The sequence below is a fragment of the Acanthopagrus latus genome, chromosome 11, assembly GCF_904848185.1.
Source record: "Acanthopagrus latus isolate v.2019 chromosome 11, fAcaLat1.1, whole genome shotgun sequence".
NCBI classification, from domain to species: Eukaryota; Metazoa; Chordata; class Actinopteri; order Spariformes; family Sparidae; genus Acanthopagrus; species Acanthopagrus latus.
Genome location: NC_051049.1, coordinates 8,671,025 through 8,693,352, shown reverse-complemented (window position 1 = coordinate 8,693,352; position 22,328 = coordinate 8,671,025). Strand labels below are relative to the sequence as shown.

General features: G+C 42.5%; 3 protein-coding genes across 3 annotated transcripts; all 3 read right to left on the bottom strand.

Moving 5' to 3' along the window:
* Positions 1-8,101: 8,101 nt before the first annotated feature.
* On the bottom strand, positions 8,102-12,218 carry faslg (Fas ligand (TNF superfamily, member 6)). Its single transcript, XM_037115735.1, has 4 exons — positions 10,295-12,218; positions 9,404-9,446; positions 9,243-9,308; positions 8,102-9,153 (listed from the first exon to the last, which is right to left on the bottom strand). The coding sequence occupies exons 1-4, from the start codon at positions 10,577-10,579 to the stop codon at positions 8,738-8,740; spliced, it is 810 nt and encodes a 269-aa protein (XP_036971630.1). The 5' UTR covers positions 10,580-12,218; the 3' UTR covers positions 8,102-8,737.
* Positions 12,219-12,375: 157 nt separating this feature from the next.
* si:dkey-86e18.1 (uncharacterized protein LOC557342 homolog) lies at positions 12,376-15,470 on the bottom strand. The gene is made up of 5 exons (XM_037115733.1): positions 15,314-15,470; positions 14,968-15,008; positions 14,802-14,876; positions 14,526-14,715; positions 12,376-13,296 (listed from the first exon to the last, which is right to left on the bottom strand). Exons 1-5 carry the CDS (start codon positions 15,378-15,380, stop codon positions 12,782-12,784), a joined length of 888 nt encoding a protein of 295 aa, XP_036971628.1. The 5' UTR covers positions 15,381-15,470; the 3' UTR covers positions 12,376-12,781.
* Positions 15,471-18,340: 2,870 nt separating this feature from the next.
* On the bottom strand, positions 18,341-21,956 carry LOC119028694 (CARD- and ANK-containing Inflammasome Adaptor Protein). The gene is made up of 5 exons (XM_037114941.1): positions 21,534-21,956; positions 20,777-21,470; positions 19,945-20,128; positions 19,250-19,472; positions 18,341-19,166 (listed from the first exon to the last, which is right to left on the bottom strand). The coding sequence occupies exons 1-5, from the start codon at positions 21,954-21,956 to the stop codon at positions 18,417-18,419; spliced, it is 2,274 nt and encodes a 757-aa protein (XP_036970836.1). The 3' UTR covers positions 18,341-18,416.
* Positions 21,957-22,328: the final 372 nt, after the last annotated feature.

Below are 22,328 nucleotides of genomic sequence, written 5' to 3'. Positions count from 1 at the left end.
TCGCCTAAAACATTGTTAGAAGTGGAGTGAAGTTAGTGGTGAAATATCAGACAAACACTGTAAAGAAAGCTAATCACAGTGTGGCGCTGGACAGACTGTGGAGACACAGTGCAGCAATCTCATGGCGTATATTGAGAAATTCTTGCCAGTGGAGTTACACAAAATCAACATATTGCATGTCCAATTAGACATCATCATCATGATTTTAGCGAAGCCTACAGTGCAACCACAAAAAGACGCACAATGCTTGGAAAAGATAACAGAAGTAAATGGATAATCAAAAGCAGTAAAACATTTGAGGTGGTATCCCGACATTTAATCGTCTTAACTTTACCGACATGTACCTCTGTTTCTGATCTTGTAACCAGAAGGCTAACAGTTTGGTAGCCTCGTAGTGCCCATGGGTAAGGGTGGGACTTTTACATGACATATTACCGTACAAACAAAATGTCAATCAAGACCAGATCAGAGGCAGTCCAGCATTCATCTTCAGATCGCGTATATATGACTTGATATCATGTTCATGTCTGCCTCACAGACAACAGCCCCCAACTTCAAAAAAAGAAAAAAGAAAAAAAAAAAACCTGAATTTGTAGACTGGTTGGCTTTTACAGGATGACTCACAGTGTCTGGTTGAACAGGTGTTTTCTTAAATGTCACATCTGTCACATGGAATGCTGGTGTGTGCTCAGATGCTTCTGAAACGTTTTGTCTTATTTATATCTGCCCCCTTTCAATTTCACTTAATCCTTATTTGCACCTGAAGAAACTACTGACAATGTAAACTGGACGAGTCATCGGTAGGTGTTCGGTAGGTGTACGCCTACAGATACTTGTACCGGACAAGTTATCAGGTTATCAACTGAATCACGCCCACGGAACACCTGTAGGTGATTCACATTTTTGGGATGATTAGAGCTCCCGACTGTGAAACATGTACACAGAGTGACTGACTGACTTCAGGTTGGGAGCAGTTATTATTCATTCAGTTGCCGACAGTCCTCATGTAAAGTCAAGTTCACATGGGTTAAAACTGCTAAAGCTGTAATGTTACTTTTCTGTAGGGCTTACATGTGTTGAAATGAAAGTCTTTAAATACAGTTCTTTAAATCAAGTATAACATAGGTCTCCTCATTTCCATCCAGCAACTTGTTTCTAGTTATAATCAGTTAATGCGATACAGATTTTATCATCTGTAGCCTTTGAACGTTCACTTCCAAAAGTTAGAAAACTGGCCGAAAAGAAAAAAAAAAAAAAATCTAAAAACAACTTCTATGTGAATAATGTTAGAATGGTCTGAAAAATTAAATAATAACCAAAATCTGGGAGAAAGCTTATTCACTGCTAAATAAAACGTACGTGGTTTAATAAACAATGTGCAAGATTTCTCTTTCAAAAAGAAAGAAGACCGTTGATACTTTGTTGAGCTGTGTGCTTACAGTATCAGATACTTTCACAACATTGTTCAAACTTATTCAAGTAATCAAGTCAACATGATGGTGAGTTTCATTTGGTCACATCTGGTTGGGATAACATCCGGGAATAAGTCCGAGCGTGAGGGTGGAAGTTGGGGAAAGAGACTTTCCGGCTGAGTCACGCAGTTTTTTTTTTTTTTTTTCAAACATCAATGGTGGTTGTTTAACAATGAAGACAACAACTCCCACGACCACACACACAACAATTTTTCTTTGTCTTTAATGACAGGAACTTCATAATGTGTGTTTATAGCATAATCTATGAGAAAACTACTTCAGTGCGAACTCTTTTACTTTTTACCTTCGTGTCCGTTAGTTTGTTGTCTGTCAGCAGGATTACACAAAAACTGCTGGAAATCATTTGGATAACAACGCATGGATCACGAGGGAAGTTAAAGCTGAATGAAAGGGGAATGCTGGACCTCGGTGGAGGTATGCGCTCTACTGAGTGACATTCTAGTTGTAGCGCTTCCTTCCTACTTTGAAGGGGCTGTAACACTGAATCTGACTAATGAGATATTTTCAAATCTCTTGGATATCTGACCCATTTTTGCCTTCCTAAGCACGAGGATAAACGCTGGCAATGTGCATATCTACAAACAAAGATATGTTGAAACTTTACTTTTGGTTTAGTTTTCCATTTTAGGTTGCGGTCAACGCTGTGCTGATGTACGGTGAGGTTTAGGCACAGAAACCACTTCCTAAACACACATGTTTAGGATAAGATCATGTTTAGGCTTAAAATACCTGGTTTGGTTTGCAACCAGCATGGATGGAGATGTTCCGACTCTTCATCTAAAATATCTGTTATGTGTGCTGCAGTCTACTTGAAAATACCCTGTGGCATCATGCTTGCACATGTTGTAACATAGTCTTGAACTGTGGTCACTGGTTTGGCTGCCTGGCTGCCTCTTACTCCACCATCACTCAATGTGATATACAATGTTTAGTAGAAATGTCAATATGGTATCAATATGGTACTGGTAGCCTATAATATGTGAAAATGTAAACCTACATTCTTTCTTGTCTATGAACTAGTCTCTTAAGTCGGCACTTGAGGCAAACAGCACAGATGTTTAATTGTAAAGGAGTAAACAGTCAAACTGTACGGGGAAAATTTTTTAAGGTCGTCAGCAGCGAGCTGAGAAACTCTTCGAGCAGAACACCATCAAAACATGCATCTTTCTCCCGGATTAAACAACATTAACAAGGGAAACTCTTTAGAGCACGTGCTCACAGGTTTACAGTAGTTTGTGGGCGGTAATTTTACCTCAGTCAGGAGGAAAAGTGAAGTGAGAGTGGTGAGGACAGCACATCTCTTACCCTCAGTCCAGTGTCCTGACCGAGTGAGGGAGAGGAGCGTCATCTCCCCCCAGTGGAGCCCTGAAGCATTACAGGTAACCATCACACACACAGGTAACCATCACACACACTCACACAGGTGAGGCTCTGTATCATCTATATGCATTCCTCTGGCAGCACCACTGAATGCACAGTCTCAACAATGACCAGTACTCACACTATTACACATCCACAGCATAGAAAATGAAATGATGTGAAAATAGAAGAAGAGGAACTGAGACAACAACATTTAGTGGGTCTATTTTAAAGAGCATAGTGAAACTCGACAGCTCTTCCAGGAACTAAACTACATTGCGAATAAATGATGGTGTCTGTTCAAAAAAACAAAAACAACCTACACCTGTGACGCGGAGAGCACCCAACATGTGAGTGTGTAACCAACATGGACGACACCTGACCCGCGCTTGATGCACACTCGTCCTCACAGCCCTGTGGAGCGGTCATCAGGACAAAGTGAATCCCACAGTTACACCACAGTCTGATGTGAAGCATCAGTCTGCTAAGGCAGTAATTCACCTGGTAAGGTCGGTTACTCTCCTTCTGAACAGCAGCCACAATGACGCAGTGATATTTGCAGGGTTATGTAATACAAGACATGTAGTGACTTGGAAAGAGGAACAATAAGGAGGAAATCCTAGAAACGAGAAATGAAGACTTAGACGTCATAATATAAGAAATATGTCGGCTAAAATTTCACCATGACACCAGTCAGTCAGCTTAGTTTCTTTTACGACTGTTTTCATTCACGTTTGCCTGTTTTAACTACTTGTAAGCTTAAGTTGTCTAGCTTCAGAAACCTCAGATCGAAAGCACACAATAAAAATAAGAAAACGAGCCTCAACATAATATAAAAAGGTCAAAAAGCTTCAAACTGCCAGACCATGTGTGCACAAAGTGATTTCATTTGTACATAAGATATGTCAGCTTATCCTCCATGTGCTCATTTCAAACAATACAATTTAATGTTAAAACATGAACTCACAGGTGGTTTCCTTCATTACAGTTGCTCCGTGTAATCAAGGCACACGCAGGCTACACAGGCCGGAGTCATTTCTGCACTGAAACAAGGCTTTAAACTTTCGGACAAGCTGACGTTCTGTCGCTCAGCTGAACAGGAAACACATCAAGTAACGTCCAAACAACTTACGTCACAGAGATATGAGGTCACTTCCTGTCCTTCATCTGGTGCAGGTGTGTGTGTAAGTTGTCCGGTAAAGCGTCAGGGAGTGTAATTAGCATAGATGGTGATTTGCTGCCCTCTTGTGGTGTAAAGACAAACTGCATGATGTTACCATTTAAAACTATTTTCAATAAATGTCATATATTTGACAATTTTGCATTTTTTTTAAACATCTTGTCACATAAGATTATTCGTGTGGCTGCTGTCACTGTGTTGGTGAATACATTAAGTTTGATGACCTCATATAAATTTATTGTTCTATAGATTTCTCCTCTTTTCTGCTGCACATGTGCTTCTGTTTAGGAGTGGTGAAGCTCAATATGACACATCAGCATGATATACTTTTGGCTCCAGTTAGAAGAGTTGACTATAGAAGATCTGATCTGTGAACTAAATCCAAACTGAGTCCATGTTTGTGTTAGAGTTTCATTCACATGTGACCGAGGTGGATTTGAATTTCAAAGGTTTCAAAGATTAAAATGAGGAAAGAGTCCCGCCTGGACATCCAGATGATATAACAAGGATGTATGTGGCTTTTTAGATAACACAGTTTAGTTTTGTTTCATGTTAAAAAGTATCATTATAAATGTGCCATATAAGCATGATTCAGTACAATCAGATGGGTGGGGGGCCAACTCAGCTTTTTTTAATCCTCTTTCTTGCTGTTCATGTTGCAGAAAGTCCTCTTTACAAAGACATGTTATCTTAAAGGAGGGTTTGCAAAAGACCACTGGAATGGCACTCAGTAGAGCCCATACCTTAATCAGAATCAGAATCAGATTTATTGCCAAGAAGGATTTTACACCAACGAGGAATATGTCTTGGTGGGGAAGGTGTGTGCATTTAAGACAATAAAAAATAAACAGTGACTATATATATGCAATATAAACAAACAGAGACATAACGTGTGAGATGAGATGAATACAGATACATAAAGACGGAAGAGCTGTACAGGAATGTGCAACAGTTAAAAGTTATACAAATGTACAAGTTCTGCATTATTGTGATGGAAGGATTCAAGGGTGGTGGTGGGTTTTAGTGCAAGAGAGTCTGTGACCGGGATGGGAGGGGGTCGAATCCTGCCTGCACGCCTCAGAGCCCTGGAGCTGTGCCGGTCCTGAAGGGATGGAAAGTTGCAGCCAATCACCTTCTCAGCAGAGCGTACGATACGCTGCAGTCTGCTCTTATCCTTAGCAGTGGCAGCAGCATCCCAGACAGAATGGCCTTGATTCAATCAATCCCAGAAATCTTCTAAATAAAAAAAAAAATCACAAATTCATAGATATCAGACACCTTCATGTATTATTCATGGGAATACTGAAAAAAATGTCAAAATGAAATTCACAATGTTGAAGAAAAACAGTACAGACTTCTAGATTTCTCCCTTTATGAGGATCTGTTCTGGTCTGAGACAGTTCTTCAAGTTTTTTGGGGGAATCTGCTGTGTAGATTTCGTGTGATCCTGCTGAAAAAACTACCAAGAGACAGACAGTAAAACAATCTGAAAAAAAAACCAAAAAAAAAAACACTTTATTTCTTGCTGCTTTGGTCGTATTAAATGCAATTCATTAAATATTCGACAGATGGCGCTGAAGACAAGGTGGAAACGATGCTCAGCATTTCAGTTTCAGTTTCTTCGCTGTCTTCTAATCTTTTCCGTGTGGCGGTGGTGGAACATGAGTCACACAGAATCATCTGTAGCTTGTCTCCCACAACATTACACCGACACCACACACATGTGCAGCGATCCACTCTCCTCTCCATCAGATGTTCAGAGCAGGGCTGCAGGGATTTGCTCCCCTTCAGCAAGAGCACCAGTGAAGCTCACCCCTGCTGTTGTGTCTGTGGATCAGTTCATGCCAAGGTGATGGATGGGTTTGAAGTCTCTGTACAGGCCAGACGAATTCCTGCACACCAGACTCAGAAACACAGTTCTTTGTCGACTTCACTTCATGCACAGTGGTGTCGGGAAGGACGTGCCACACTGTCTGAAATGTGACTGTGTGATGTGGCACTGAGTTTCCCTCAAAGGACCTAAAAACTCATCTTCTCACTCACCTTTATAAGCGCAGTGGATGCTACATTAACACACTGTTTATTCTGACCGGGTCTGACACATTTTCCCTGGTTCGTATGAGAGATTTTCTGTGTTTCTCGTTCTGCCTCTGAGCTCCTGTCCCTGGTTTCAGGTGGTTAGAGCTCAGCTGGAAAAATCTTATGTCACGTACTTGGGTGACATAACGAATCAGAAGCTGGTTGACTGTTGGTGGATTGGTTTGGTCCATACCACTGGAACTATGCCCACACACTGTGATTCGTATCATGTTTTTAAACTTCGATCTTGTTTGTTCTGTCATGAGTATTCAATATTGCAGATAAAAACCTCTCAGGAACAAATCGACAACAATAAACTCTCCCACAGCGCACAAGGACATGGGCGTCCACGCACTTGTGCCACTCCTGGAACCTCTGTGACATTTTCGCCCCCGGTGATTCCTCTGAAAACAATGGTGACCTGTGTGAAAGCTTGTTGTGTTTTTCAGGGTTGCCATAGTAACCCCTGTCCCCATTGTAAGACAAAATGTGCCCTGGGATTGGTAAAACGGACGTTTTTCGGTTGTGTTATTTCACAGAAACATCGTGGAGATTGAAGTCATCACCCTTTCAGTGGCTAAACCTGAAACCTGCTCGTTCTTCACTTTCCTACACATCATCAGCTCTGCTTTACAACAACACTCAAATGCCCCGTAAGCACACTGAAACCGGTGATGTAATTGAAAACTGCTCCTTCTCTGAGTAGATCCCATCTAGTTAGTTTTCCCTTACAAATATAGATTAAAAAGGCTGTGTTGGAGCAGATAAGGCTCCTTAATCTCTTACATTTGTTTTGTATCAGGAGGGGATCGCTTCACGGCCAGTGTGGACAGGAAGAACTTTCACAGCAACCAAAAACCCTTTGAATGAACGCATGAGCACGTCAGGATTGTTTCCTGACAGATGTTATTTTATTTATTTTTTTTTTTCTGGGAGATAACATGCATCATCTGCTTTTGTACGGATGTCTCAGGCACGACTGTGCTACACAAGCGTTTACATTTCAAACATCGGATAGTGATTGGGTGTGCAAAATATCTCATTTGGTGTTATAGAAAAAAGTCTGTTGTTAAGGCTTTATCAAACCAATCTGACCTGGATCTGAAAGTGTGGCTCATGACTTTAGCAGTAAGCAATCAGCCCGGCAACATTTACTTTGCCATTTCACCCTGTGGTCTGCTTGTGTGTGGGCATTAATCGCATTAATCAAAAGCAAACAGCATCACTGCTGTGCAGGCTGTTTTGTTCAGCTTAGTTTAGTTGAGTTGGGGAACAGAACTGCTTTAAAGTACAGTGTGTAACTATTTCCTGAGGAAGACACAATAAAACAGCAGTTCGTTTTTGTCTCAGTAAATATAGCAAGGCCCCCAAAAGATGACAAAAACGCCCAGTTTGTGAGCAGACTATTAATTAGTCTGAAATGACTGAAAGCCCAGGGTCCCAATCCGAAAATAAACGCAAATGTTTAAGTTTACCACGTGGTTAAAAAGAAATGCGAGCTCTTTCACAAAGTCGACCTTCGTGGGACACTTCAAATTTTCATAAAGGAAGGAAACACACGTCAAACCCGACAGTGTCTTGTCCCCCCGTGTGTGCCCAGCCTGCACGTCTGCTTGTACTCTGCTAACATGAATGTTTGTGGTTAACTGTAGCAAAAAAAAAAAGCCCAGCATGATGAAGGTGTTAAAATGCACAAATAATGCTCAGCTGAACTGCATCTGCACCACAGTGATGTCTGTAAGACAAACCCGAAACTTTCAATCAGGCTTCCATCTTCCAAAACACAAATCTGGCCCTGTTTCAGACTTCTGCTGCACCTCGGTGGAATATATGGAAATCAAGTTCATTATCAGGAGCAGAAGCTGAGTTGGTGTCTCTCCATCTAAATACTTTCCAGTGGTCATGACCCAAAACTCCTGTGGGTGTTTATTATATGTCAGACAGCTCATACATGTCAAACCTCATTTACAGAAACATTTCCACATGAAGCTCAACTTAAATTAACTCTTTATTTACCAACATATAACACTGTTTGCCTTTCATAAGCACATATTTAGACACCAGACGTGTCAGATCGACTCTAAAATAAATATTTTACAGATGCTACAACTAGATCAGCGCATTAGTGTTGACTGACTCTCTCAACTTTTATAAAAAGTTACAAATATTTGTTTCACTAATTTCAAAGCTGGCATTAAAGAGAATGTATAAGATTTTCTGGGTTAAAAAGGTGCAATGTGTAAGAATTGGCCAGTTGTCTGGGGGGGCGGCTGCAGATCACCAGAGTATGATGTTAGCCAGTTAGCTCAGTTAGCCGTACAGCTACTGGTTCAGACTGGGTGCTGGGAGATCCGGGGGAGTGTTGGTGTTTACAGTTCTGGATTGGGAGCTATAGTAGACATCTCTGCAACACAATACAGAGATGTCATGACATTCTTACACACTGCACCTTTAACATTACATTTCATATTATGCTTTTCAGTGCAGATATTATACGTCACATCAAAACGACATTCAACATGGGAATTGTTCCGGCAAAGTGGTGAGTAAGATTCACTTCTGCCTGAGCAGTTTTTACATTCTTTCAGTGGAGTAAAATCACTACACCACAAAAACCTCCAACTCTTCAGATCTTGTAAAGACCAAAGAAGTTGGCATAATGTTCATGACTGAGAGAATTGGGCTGCGAAACATTCACAAAGACCCTGTCTTGTTTCTGCAGCTGCAGGGTGGAGCCGAGGTAACTCTCTGTGGTCCACGGGCGTCCCGGATGCTGGGAGCAGAAACTCGCTCTGTGGGCCTCCATCAGGGTCATGGGTAAGGAGACTCCTTCTCTCCTCACAAACACAGAGTGAACAAATGTGGACTTGAGGTCACAGTCCTTAAAGATCAACTCCACTCTGGAGTAGACGTGGAAGAGTCCGGTCTCGTTGACTTGCAGGGCGCCGTCCTGAAACTGGTAAGCGACTCCTCCGGATGTGAAAGCCCGACCCGTCCGCGGATCCCAGCGCAAAGTATTGGAGTGCCTTTTTTCAATCCGCCCTGCAACAGGAGAGGAACAGTGTCACGTCATCAGCAGAAAAGAGAATCACACAGTGTCGGTTCCATTCGAATCATGACGTTCAGCCTACCAATCACGTGCGCTGCAGGTCTGTCCTCATCTTTGTCTCCTCCGTTCACCTCTGGTTCATAGTGACCTGAAACAACCATCAGATTTGAGTCACATCATCTCTTCTTTTGCTTTATTGGGAACACTTCACGGGCGTGAGCGGTGTGCTGTGTTTACACTCACCAATTTGCTTCTGTGCCGCATTAAACTCACTCGCAGGTTTCGCCTATAGTGAAACAAACGAGAAACAGAGGAATCTCAATACCACATCACACGGTGCCTCGGCGCTGCTCAGAGCCCTCTCAGAGCTCAAGTCAGAGAAAGAGACAGGAAATCCTGTCTCACTGGACCGACGACCACAGATGGAACGATTGCAGCCTCGGTTTGCATTTTTAAATGTCATGAGTGGAGGTAGAGTGTGAGGGCCATGCACACCTCAAAAGCTGAAAGATTAATTAATTAATAAACTTTCCAGCTCGGCCTTTCCACTCACCTCACCCACCTCACACCTCTTTATCATCCCCAGCAGAAGTGCCAGATGTCACACCTTTTGTTATATGCAACTTTGCCCCCATTAAGACTGCACAAGAAACAATAAGCTACATGAGGGCTGCTCACTTAATCCGCAATATCCAAATGGCAGAAGCAGCCACTTAAAGGTAAAATATGTGAGAAAACAGCATCATAATGAAGCGTTGGAATGCTGCAGAGAGGTCCTGGACTAAAAATCTTGTGTTCCAGATGTAAGAAACATTGTGTTTTTTGGGGGGTACAGACCCCAACAAATGCCACATTTTCAGGTTTTTTCAGCAGAATTGACATTGACAGTGTTGTTTATTACCTACCAAATACTTTGTAAAGCCTCACCACTTTTTTTTTTATCTGCTTCATTAGTTTACTGACTCAAAGCTCACTGTATTTCAACTTCATTCCTACAGCAGCTTCAGTGCAAAATTGCATTACAAGGTGCTCAAAAATCAAGTGAAATCTACAACAGATTAAAATAAAACAATACAAACATTAAAACAACGCTGTAAAAAAAAAAAGGAAAAAAAAGATATCTCACAACCTTACCTCAATGTCTTTCAGCTCTTTCTGCATGTTGTAAATCTGGTAGAATCCGAGCCCCAGGGCTGCAAACACAAGCAGGAACAGCATCAGCACAACCAGGGCTGCGCTGTAGCTGACCCCCATGCAGCCCCGGCTCTTCCTAGGGGCCCTTGCTCTCTCCTGGGGAGGCGGGAAGGACCAGCAGGGTACAAGATTTGGCGACTGGGAAGGGTGCTGCCGACCCCCACGGCCACTGCCTTCATCCACGAGGAACACCTGTGGGAATGGGTAGCTCTGGTCACAGCTCATGTTGCAGGTCCTCACTGCGAGTGACAAACTGTGTGTGCATGTATCGCCTCTGCACTAAGGAGGTGTGTAGTTTTTGGCTGAGCACCTCTGACTTTGAAAAAAAAAAAAAAAAGAAGAAGAAGCTTCGAGCTGTCAAGACACTCGCCACCCACAAAACCCTCCCACACGGACTGAAGTGCACGTTAGTTAAAACTTATAGCCAAGAAACCTCATCATCAATTTACTCATCTATTCCTCTCCTATGCTCCGTGCTGCATGACATTGACTTTATGAGCCTGTCTGACACAGCTTGAGCTTTTATCTGCTCACTTGTTCAACTGCCTGACCTTGCAACTTGCATATAAAAAGACTGTGGGGAAAGGAAGCCAGAGGTTCCAGCTGACCCCCACCTCACTAACCACCATCTTGTCATCATCAGAATGAGACCTTCTCACAAATTCCACGAAAGGAAAGAGTGAGCTACCACAGTTACCTGTGCAGCACACTAAATGAAATCTCATTCTTTTTCTCCTGTGACCCAGCGGAAGCACTTTTTAACACTGCTGGGAACTTTTCTTCTCTCTCACACACACACTGTCACACCAAGTGCTTCCTCAAAAACGAACCTGAACCTTGCATTTTTATCTTTAGTACTTGGCAGTTCCAAGGTGCTGTATTATAACATGCATTATTCTCCTGTACCTGTCTTCATGGGGCACAGTGTTAGTAAACAGTGATACAGCAGTTTCAGTAGTACACAGCGTATTCTTGGTGGGAAGATACTGCTGCCACATGAAAAGGATGTACGTCTTTATGCATTCCTGCTGACTGCTTGTGAAGAAGCCAGTAGCGAGAGACAGCGCTACATTACAGAGGTGACAATTAACCTCAACCAGTAGCCTCAGAGATGGGCTTACAGGAAAGCTGAACACACACACACGACTTTCCTCCCCACTCACAGGAGAGTTAATATCATTCTGGTCTTTGTGAGACTTTTGGGTTTGTTTCCTTGGATACGGGTATCACGCTGCTCCTTTCGGTGTGGTTGCAACAGGTTCCATTTATCATCAGCTCTTATCTGCTGTTTAATAAAGAAAATCGCTTGTCAAATATGCTGTACTGGTTAGTGGTTTGCGATAAAGGGCATCTTTCCAACCTCAAAGGCAGACTGTGAGAAGTACCCAGCCTTGTGGTGGAAGGGGCTGCAACAGATTGCGATGTTTTCTCATGCACTTGAACTTTGGCAAACTGTTTCTTTTAGAGGTCAAGTCAGTCTTGTATATCGTGAAAAGCAAATTTTCTACTTTTTGTCTGTATTCTGATGACCGCAAAGGGAGCTCCCAAAAGCCTTGCTGCTGCAAAGTTTCATTTCTCCACACCCCTGCAGAGAAAAAGGGAAACCCACCTTGCAGCGTGCATACAGGGCTCCAACGAAAAGGGTAACTACGTCAAGCATAACCATAAACTGCACGGAGTGTCTGCACTCTACAAGCTGACGAGCCCGTTTCCCAGAAGTGTCATGCTGAAAGCGGGCCTCGCAGCAACAGCAGTTGCATAGAACAGGCTAGGTGGGAGGGTGGGGTTTTGGGGTCTAACCAGGTCGTGTTCGGTGTTGCTGCTCTAGTTAATTGTGGAGGTGTAAAATGAATCACTGAATCAGCAAGTATCTAACAATTACTGTCTGCTTCTCACACGGTCTCCCTTCTTTCTATTGCATAATGGAGGTAGTTGTGGTCGTGATGACTGATCACAGAAATGGAGGAATGCCTGAAAATTACAACGAGTTTCTCAACCCGAAATGAACATCATTACTCACGTGTTACTTGCATGCAAACCTCTTCCCTCGCACGCAACTTTAATTCAATAAGAAAATTCAGCTCCTCTCTACAACACTTTCATACTGTGATTCACAGTCCTGATATCACAATACGTTACATTGAACTCAAATATGAAACAAACATCAAAGAGAGACAAATGATTTTTTTCTTTTTGGTGATATGTGATTCTCAAAATTTGCTGTGAAAACAATCATGATATTGATTTGCCCATGTGACCCAATACCATAACAAGAGCTTCTATCCACAAGGTTACTGGGGAGACTCACGGAAGTCATGCCCATAATCAGGGCACAGTATCATAGGAGCTCGAAATATGGTGGATAAAACCCTTCTCTGTAATTCAAAATGAGGAAGATTGTGGATTATATGTCATGATCAAAAAACATCATGTGCCACAATCCTCGTCAGAAGAAGAGTAACAGTCTAGTCCCAGGACATGGGCCGTCCTCTCCTCTGTTGTCCTAGTGTTGGATGGTTTGTCAGGTATCCTCTCTGTTTCTTCACAGTCTGACTTTGGGTCTAGGATGACACTTTTCTGTCCAACGCCATCCACATTCTCTGTTTCTCTGTGTTGGGTTGAAACTGTTTGCCTCAATGAAGAGTTAACAAGGTTTGGCAGGCCACACTGCAGCATTCTCGCTAGGCTCTGGGTTTGAGAAGAGCCATGCTGAACTGAAGGTCCTCTGAACGCAGCAGCAGTGATTGACAGTCTAGTATGGTCGAAGGAGAGGGGCTGGTCCTGGTCTGCAAGGACTGCCTCTGTGGGGACAGGGGATAGGCTGAGAGGTCCCTGTTCCCCTGTGGTTTTGCTACTTCCTATCCAACTGCAAGCCAGGTCGCTCTCACCTCCACCGTGCTGACTGCTGCCCTTGTATGACTCACAGGGCCGAGCAGTTTTCACTGTAAATGAGAGTGAAAATACACAGAGGTGTGAAAGGTAAGTTATGGCTGTCTTAAAGGAAAAGTTCACCAAAATTGAAGTTCAGTCACAAACATGTCAAAGGAGATGAGAAGTTATACCAAATTTCAGTTTTCCATTTGTGTTTTTGATTATATAATCAGCAGCGATAAAAAAAAAAGTACATCTTTGAGGGGATACAAAGTAGATAACATATGAAATGCATAAAGTATACTTTTATATTGTGTATTGTACTATGACAAGGAAGAACATCCAGGGTGAAAGCCTGGTGGGTGAAAGAGTATACATTTTATTGCATACACTAGATGCTCGTATGTGTGCTTTCTGACATCAGTGTTTCCCACACATTGACTAAGTCATGGCGGCGTGCCACAGAATCAACTCCGACCTCACTTTTTGTATTCATTGTTTTTAACGTCATTTAAAAACGCAGCGCATTCGTTCAGCTGCATTTAATTTCCCTGTCCATTTGTCTCTCTGTCACTCACACGACTCACACATCTCACACACCTCACCCTCACACTCATGCCCACACAGCCATAGACAAACCCCCCCCCCCACACACACACACTCACAAACAGCCACACACACACAGCCTCCATGGACACCATGTCGGTCTCCATGAAAACTGGATCATCCCTGGAAGTAAATACACTGAAGCTTGATATTTTGTGCAGAGAAGACGGCTGCCGAAATGTAAGAGTTCATAAAAAGGTTGGTATCTCGTGAACACCTGTACATTAAAAATATTCTATGTCCAGGATACAACGCTGTAAGTGTGTTAATGTTGGAGACCCTACTGGACTCCTGAGCAAAAATGCGATTGCTAGGCCTTCTTTAGATAGGTAACTAGTTACCTATCTACCTACCTGGCCCCCCCGCCCACCATGACATGCTTTCTAGTCTGTTGAAAACATCTGTTATGAAAATTTTGCTAGTGCCTCTCCTGTCTGTTTAATAGAAGATCTTGTGGGCAAATGTTTTGTTATTGCTTTTGCTGTATTTAAACATTTTTAGATAAAAGACTGCAATTTGGATCATGATAAAATGACTGTGTTATTAGTTTTTGTCACCTGACCCAAAGATGAGTCATCAACTATTACACTATGTTTAAAAGACAGCCAAAACAGGATGATGATTGAAATGATCTATCTAGATGCTGTTGGTGAATAACAGCACATGCTTTGACCTTGACATTTGCCGCACTGACCAAGACATGGCGATTCTTTCGTGTCTGCTCTCCTTTTGCAGTACGCTCGAGGAGTCCAAGGCTTATGTTTGCAGGCGGGGTCAAGGACTCGTAGCTTGGTGATGAAGCTTTTGTACTCTTTCTCTAAAGCCTCAATTTGCAGCTGGAACTCAGCGATCTTCCTCTCTGGGTAATGAGACAGCTGGGACTGCTGAGGGGGACAAGACACAAACAGGGACAGGGAATTGAGTGTGAGTAGAAACTATCTTTATAGAATCTGTCTGAAGCATTACTAACCTGCAGATAATACTCTATTTCATTCTTGATGCTGGGGATCCACTTTTTCACAGAGGAAGATGAGTTCAGAGTGGACTGTGAAGACAAATGTTGGCTTGACAAACTAGTACTGATACAATTGCATTGAGATGAATTATCAATGTTATTCTATTAGGTTGTTAATTACCAGTTTGGGTCTCCGCTTGTGTACATCTTTGAGTCGCCCCTCTGTAAATGACACATTTAAACATTAAATATATATAACTACTCAAAGAATAAATGGTGTAAGCAATGTACTATTACTTGAACAAGGCGGATGATGAAGACATTAGGGGAACATTAGCCACAGGAGGTTTTTAGATGAAGTCAGCATAACAAATAACAGTTAGCATAACAACTGACAGTTAGCATAACAACTGACAGTTAGCAGCACTGTAGCTAACAGTTAAAGCTAGCTGCTCGTCAGAAAGCTGTTTTTAATGCGGAAAATATAAATTATATTAAAGCGTTTGTTACGTCTTCTATCTGCTCACCTTCTCTCTCTTTCTGAAGCCACAGTCTGTTCAGCTTCCCTTGTTGTTTCTCCTCGTTTCTTGCCATTTAAACTTCACACAGGACTCTGCAGCAGCGGTTCAGACGAAACAACGTCACGTGCCAGGAGGTAGCCCTGTCACGTGATACTGAAATACCGCGAGAGCAAATCTCAATCTCATTAAAGTGTCAAATCAAAAATATCTGAACTGTCTCGGTTTCACCGCTTCGTGTGCAGAAAATAAGAGTTAAAAGTCGCTGTGTGCCTCTTATGTCAAAGGATAAATGATAAATCATCACATGCACTGAATGTATTTCAGTCCTCGTTCTCAGTTACTGTCGCCTACATTTAGTGAATAGGAGATGATCATAAGATGATCTGTTCAAAATATTAAATTGTTTCTTTGTCACAAGATAGATTAATAAAAGTTACATTTAAACTTGTAAAATAGGGTTTTAAATGATCATTAACTTACTCTCTTCACTTTATAAATGATAAAGACTCTGATTTGTTTAAACCCAGAATAAATTCATTTGAGTTATAATCTCTTTTAGGCCAAAAAGTTTGAGCCTTTAACACATTTTAAAATAATTTTAGACTAATTTAAATCACCATTTTATAAAACACTTTCATAAATCATTTTAAAGGAGACACATGATCATTTTCAGATTCATCATTTTATTTTGGGTCACTACTAGAACAGGTGTCACATACAATGTCACAAAGTCACAGAGTGAATGGCGGAACCACTGATGGGGCGTTTTACGAGCAGTGTTTTCTGTGGGAGAGACAAGCTTTTGTCGGTGTGGGCTTTGGGTTTTTTGTGAGCATGATAGGTCTCCTCTGAACAATTTCACAAGTCAAACATATTTTACACAGGATTTATTGAAAAGGCAGTTCAGTACATCTAAAGAATGGAATCTGACAGTTGGAACATTTAAATGTATTATTATTATTTGAATTTTTCTATGCCTACAGCTTTTTGATTTGTTCAAGATAATCACGTCTATTTTTTGGGGCAGTATTTTTTGTGTATTTTATAAATTTAAACATATTTTACATAACATTGTTATACCTTTGGCCCTTTTAAAGAAGAATTTGGATAAATCCATCATCATGACTAATCATTTTCTGATGAAAAGTTATAGATTCAGAAAACAGCAACAGGATGGAAAAGTGATGTAGGGGGGAAGCAGAAGAATTACTAAGAACTGCGAATGTGGTCTCTGTGAGGGAAAAAACAAAACTAATAAGAAAGAAAAAAAATCCCACCATGAAGATCTAGAGGCGCAAGTGGTTTTGGTGTTTGTGTCAGTTTTCAGTAATCTTCTGACACCCATCATAAGAAGGACAACATGCATCACCAGCCGATCAGCCGATAATCATCCAGCGCAACTCGCATCTTTTCAGATATTTTGAAGATAATGTGTGCGTCAGATGAAGAGTCATGCAAATTTAACGCCATATGTTTTAACCTAAACAACTGAGCATGGACATACAGGGACCAGAGCAAACCATAGAGGTGGTGGGTGAGAGGACGATGTTAGCCGAGCTTACGTCAATTATGGACAACACCTCTCGCCCCCCTGCACCGGAGTGTGGACGCCTTGAGCAGCTCTTTCTGCAGCAGACTCCTACACCCACTGTGTGAGAAGGAGCACTTCCGCAGATCATTCATCCCCAGAGCCATCAGACTGTTTAACTCAAGCACTACCTGAACTATCACATTCCACTCACTTTGTTTTGTGTTAAAATCTTGTTTTTTTTTCTATTTATTTTCTATTTAACCTTATGCATATTTGTCTGACTTTATTCCTGTGTTTGTTGCATTTTGAGCTGTCGTAACAAGTGAATCTCCCCAATGTGGGATAAATAAATCCTATCTACTCTAAGAAAACAGTGTAAACACATTACACTGATGTAATATATGTTGGCCATTGGGTTCATTGTTTGGTTAAATGTTGTGTTCTGTTATTCGGGTAGGAACAGTTTTAAGTCTTTGGGGCCAAGACATTACAGACAAAGATTCTTACAATAAAGTAAATGAAATCAAATCGTGTTGTATAAAAGGCTATTAGCATTTATCAACTGGGGATTGTGGCTGTCTGTTCATGGCTTCGTGACTTTTCATCAAACAGTTATTGAGAGATTTCATGTCTGGATCGACCAACCGACTGAGCTTGGATCCCAAACTTTATCACATCAAGGGCCCCTGATCTGACACAACTAAAGTAAAAAAAGAAATCTTATCAGATGGAGATCTAACAGGCTTTTGTTTTCTTCTGAGGAGAAGTGGTTGACCAGAACAGTCAAACATTCTGTCATTGTGGTACATATTGAGGAACTTGAAAATAAATCTCCCTCTTTGTCGGGGTCTCCTGGAACCACTCTGAGAACCATTGCAACAGACAAAGCTTGAAATTAATATATCAAATCTAATCTTTTTAAAAATAGAAAAGTTGCTGTCATGTGTATGTAGTTTCTTACTTTTCCTATAAGGTTCATGGCTAATTTGTATTAAAAGGACTTTACCCTGTCTCTGTTTACTTTGTTCGTGAATGCCCGTTTAACTAGTGGGACTTTATTTGCTTTGGTGTCGAGGACAAGTTCATTGATAGTGTTTCCCACACATAGACTTTACTTTGACATGCCACCCAGGTGTATTTTGTGACCCATTACAGCATGTTTGACTTTTACAATCTCCCCTCGCTCTACACCTGCTGGCATTCGCACGTGCTCTGCAGAGACCAGACATGACAACAGATGTTCTGTGGTATTACATTCCTCCTTTATATGTTCTGATTATGATTAATGTAGCCCTTCTTATGCTGTTGTTTTGTAAAATTCTGGGCATTGTCATCATATGCCACATTGGTTTCCAAAGTTTGGATAGGCTGCGTCACTAACACTAAGCCTCCTCCACATGCAGCTAAACTGCTCTTGTAAAAACAAAATGACGGGTGAAAAAATCCAAAACACACAGTTTGCTGATCTCTGTGATTTTTAAGCTCATTATCATGTCGTCCAATATCAATGCTTGTGGGTACTCAATGTCTTTCACAGGATATGATAGTATGAGATGTGATGCGATAACCTCTTCCCTTTTATTTGATAAGAAGCATCTTCTTCTGGAGTAAAATGACAATGTCCTTGTGTTCTGATGTGTCTCCACTCTCTGCCACCTGCAGCGGTGTCTTCCCTACATTATTGGTCACCTGCAGATTCGCCTTCTTCCTCCGTCCCATGTGCCCACCTTGGCCCCAGTTTAGGAGAGTCTTTACTACCTCCTGGTGCCCACCTCGGGCAGCGGAGTGCAGAGGAGTGTCTTTACTGTTGTCTGCACTGTTAATCTTTGCCCCGGCCCCCAAGAGCACCACCGCCACACTGTTGTGGCCCTTATCTGCTGCAGTGTGAAGTGGCGTCTTCCTCCACACGTTCCTCTCGTCTACCCCCTTGTTGTTGAGTGACTGTAAAAGAGCCGAAACCACGGTGGCGTGACCACCCGCTGCTGCATAATGGAGAGGCGTGGAGCCATCCATGTCTTTAGCCCCTGCCTTTGCCTTGTGGGACAACAGCGAAGTCAAAGCGTCAACTCTCCCCGCTATAGCGGCCTGGTGGAGGGCGGTTTTCTTCTCGTTATCAGTGGTGTGTGGGTTGGTTTTGGCTGTCAGCAGCAGGTCTACAACACCACTGTCTCCTGGGGAAGAGGCTGCCCAGTGCAAGGCTGTCCTCCCCAGCCTGTCTTTGATCCCCGGATCTGCCTTACCTTGAAGAAGCCGGATCACTGGGTCTGCATGGCCCTGCTGACTGGCTACATGCAGGGGAGTCAAACCATCCTGTGCTGCTGCATTTACCTGAAGACATCACACACAAGTCTCAGACTGCACAATAAACATCTACAAAATTAACTCTATTGAGCAACTGGTTTTGTGATTACCTGTGCTCTGGCTCTTAGCAGAAGATCAACCAGTTCTGGCCTATTGCACTGAGCTGCCAGGTGCAGAGGGGTTTGGGCTTTAGGACCGGTAGTGTTGGGGTCCAATCCCTTTCCCAGCAATGTCTGCACTATAGGCGCACTGCCACTGTGGACAGCCAGGTGCAACGCTGAGGAACCGTCGGATAAAGTGGCATCCAGCTTGGCCTGTTTGGCTACCAGCACCCTGAAATAATAAAGGGGTCAATTTTTAAAGGTGCAGTATGTAAGAATTGACCGCCTGTTAAATTCAAGTTAGCTGAGTTCGCCGTGCAGCTAGCATGGACTGCGTGAATGTGTGTAATCAATGTTTAGATGTATTTATATTTGCTTTCTGCTGAATACATGCCGCCTGCAGAAATAATAAAATAATGCAATAATAATCATTTAAAGCCACTATGTAAAATGTGACAATATCTCACACTGGTGCCCTCTGGTGGTAGTATTAAAAACACCTGTGGCAGACAACAACTTGTGCTGATATGCACAAAACTCCCTCCTCCCTACAGATCTGTGCCAGCTACACTGAAAAGAGGGGATTTATTTCCTTGTGGAAATACTCTTTATATATCAGACTAAAAAAAGTCACACATAAAATTACCCCATTGCTGTCAGATTCCCTGAAGGTGAATCTGTAAATGAGCCATGTGTCAAGTTACCTGAGGACTTCACTGTGCCCCAGCTCGGCTGACAGCAGGAGAGGAGTGTAGCCTTGTTTGTCAAACACGTTGACATTTGCGCCACGGTCTATAAGAACAGTTACCAGTCCATCATGATTCTGTCTGACAGCTGAGAGGAGAGCAGAACCCAGCTCTTCCTCACTCAGAGCGCCTCTGGCACTATCTGTGGTTTAAACAAAACAGGGCCTTCAAGTTTGCAGCTTCATGCATAATCTATGTCCAATTTACATCTTAAACTAGAAGTCTAATACATGGTGATGTAGCATGTTTCAAGATGTTAGAAGGACAGTTTGCCCCCAAATCAATTCATATTTTCCCTCTGGAATGCAATGCTGTTTATCCATCTATACTGCTCTGGTGTGAGGGGTGAAGTTTTGGACATGTCACCTCTAGAGATATCTGTCTTCTCTTTAATATAGCAGAACTACATGACACAATTTTTGTGCAGTTTTATGTAGGAACTATTTTCTTTTTGCATCACGTTACAGAGAGAAGAGAGTGTGAGCCTCTTGTCCATGAGTAGATGAACACTTCTTCTGCACAGCTCACAACAAGGTATGTGGATTATGTTGAGTAACCGGTTCATGATTCCTTGAAAGAGAGTTTTTCAAATCTGTTCGTTTAAATGCTTTGAGCACCACCATCTAGTTGCCATCTGTTACATTAGAGAGATTGCAGACATCTTTGCGGCTGATATTTCCAAATCTCTGCAACTCACAGGAGAATGAATATATGTTTTCTGCGATTTGTTGGGGTGAACTGTCTCTTAAATGACAGTGTTATTATCACAGTCTTTGGTGAAAAGACTCACCGAGCAGCAAATGGAGAATTGATTCTTCATTGAGCATAATGGCTTCTTTTATAACATCTAGGTCAACTTTGGCCCCTGCCTTTAGAAGGACAGCCACTGTTTTCTCATTGTTCCTGGAAACTGCAGAAAACAGGGGTGTTTTCTCATGCTTGTTTCTGGCATTGACAGCAGCTCCGCTCTGCAGCAGCATCTCGGCCAGCCTCCAGTTATCTTCCATGGCTGCTGAGTGAAGAAACATGTCCCGCTTGTGGCTCTCAGAGTGCTTCCTCTCCTCCTCCACCAGGACTTTCACAGAGCTCAGGTGCTCGTTCTCTGCTGCCAGGTGAACTGGTGTTCTGCCTTGCAGATCCAGAGAGTAGATGGGGGCCCCAGCCTGTACGAGTGCATTGACTATGTTAGTGTGACCCCTGCTGGCTGCTCTGTGAAGAGCTGTGTGACCCTTACTGTCCTGCAGGTCCAGTGTGGCTCCTTTGCGGATCAAGTGCTCAATGATGGACAGGTGACCGTGCTCAGCAGCTTCATGTAATAAAGTCTCATTAGAGGAAGTGACTGTGTTGATATCAGTGTCTTCTAACAGCTCCTCCAGCAGGGCTGCCTTGCCATCTGTAGCAATCATGTGGATGAGATGATCTGCTTTACTTTGTGCTGTTTGCTGCTCCTCTGGTTTTAAAAGTGGCGCAACACTTCTGTCCTCCTCTACATAGCGAGGTTTCTCAGTTTGTTTGATGGGATATGAAGTACGAGTCTCATTAGCAACAATTCCATGAGTAGTTTTAACCATCCCATCCCGCTCCCTCTCCAGCAAATATCCAATCAGCTGTCTTCTTGTGTCCCGAACACATTCGTTCACACCCCCGACATAGGTCTTGATTTGCTGATAGAGGTCGGGCTCTGCCATCATCAGACATGGATGGAAGAATTTCCGACAGGCCCTCTCTCCTCTGGCCTCCAGGATGTCCAGCACCCTGCAGTTTTGATCCCTGCGAGACCTGATGGCCAAAACAATGGATCTCTTGTCGGCTGTCATGACACCCTCTGCGACGAGATGATCCAGCAGATCCTCGGTATTTGAGATCCCATGAACCAGATCACTCCTCTTTGCCCGGATTACATCCACAGCATAGGGGTTGGTATAGTTTGATGCTGCTTGAACACGGAAGCCCTTGGGCAAACTGAACATTTTAGACACGCTGGAAAAGTAAAAGGTTTCTGGAGCATTCACACACTGCACTGTTATAACTTGTGGTTCTGGCTGTGTGTATGTGTGTGTATGTGTGTGTTTTATACCTTATTGCTTAGTGAAACACCTCCCCTAGCAACAAAATATAGACAGAGGCCTTTCACCAAACAGATCTGTCCAGCTCAACCTGCCCTTTGTGAGATTATGTGACCAAGTAGCATGAAATGTTTCCATCCAGCTCTCCGTGGTGGAAAGAGTGCTGAAAATCTGTAGTCGAGTACAAGTGCAGTTATATCACTGAAATATTAGTGGACTATAATTAGTTTCAATTGGCTTGTTTGTGATCAGATACACTTACTGGCTACAAAAATG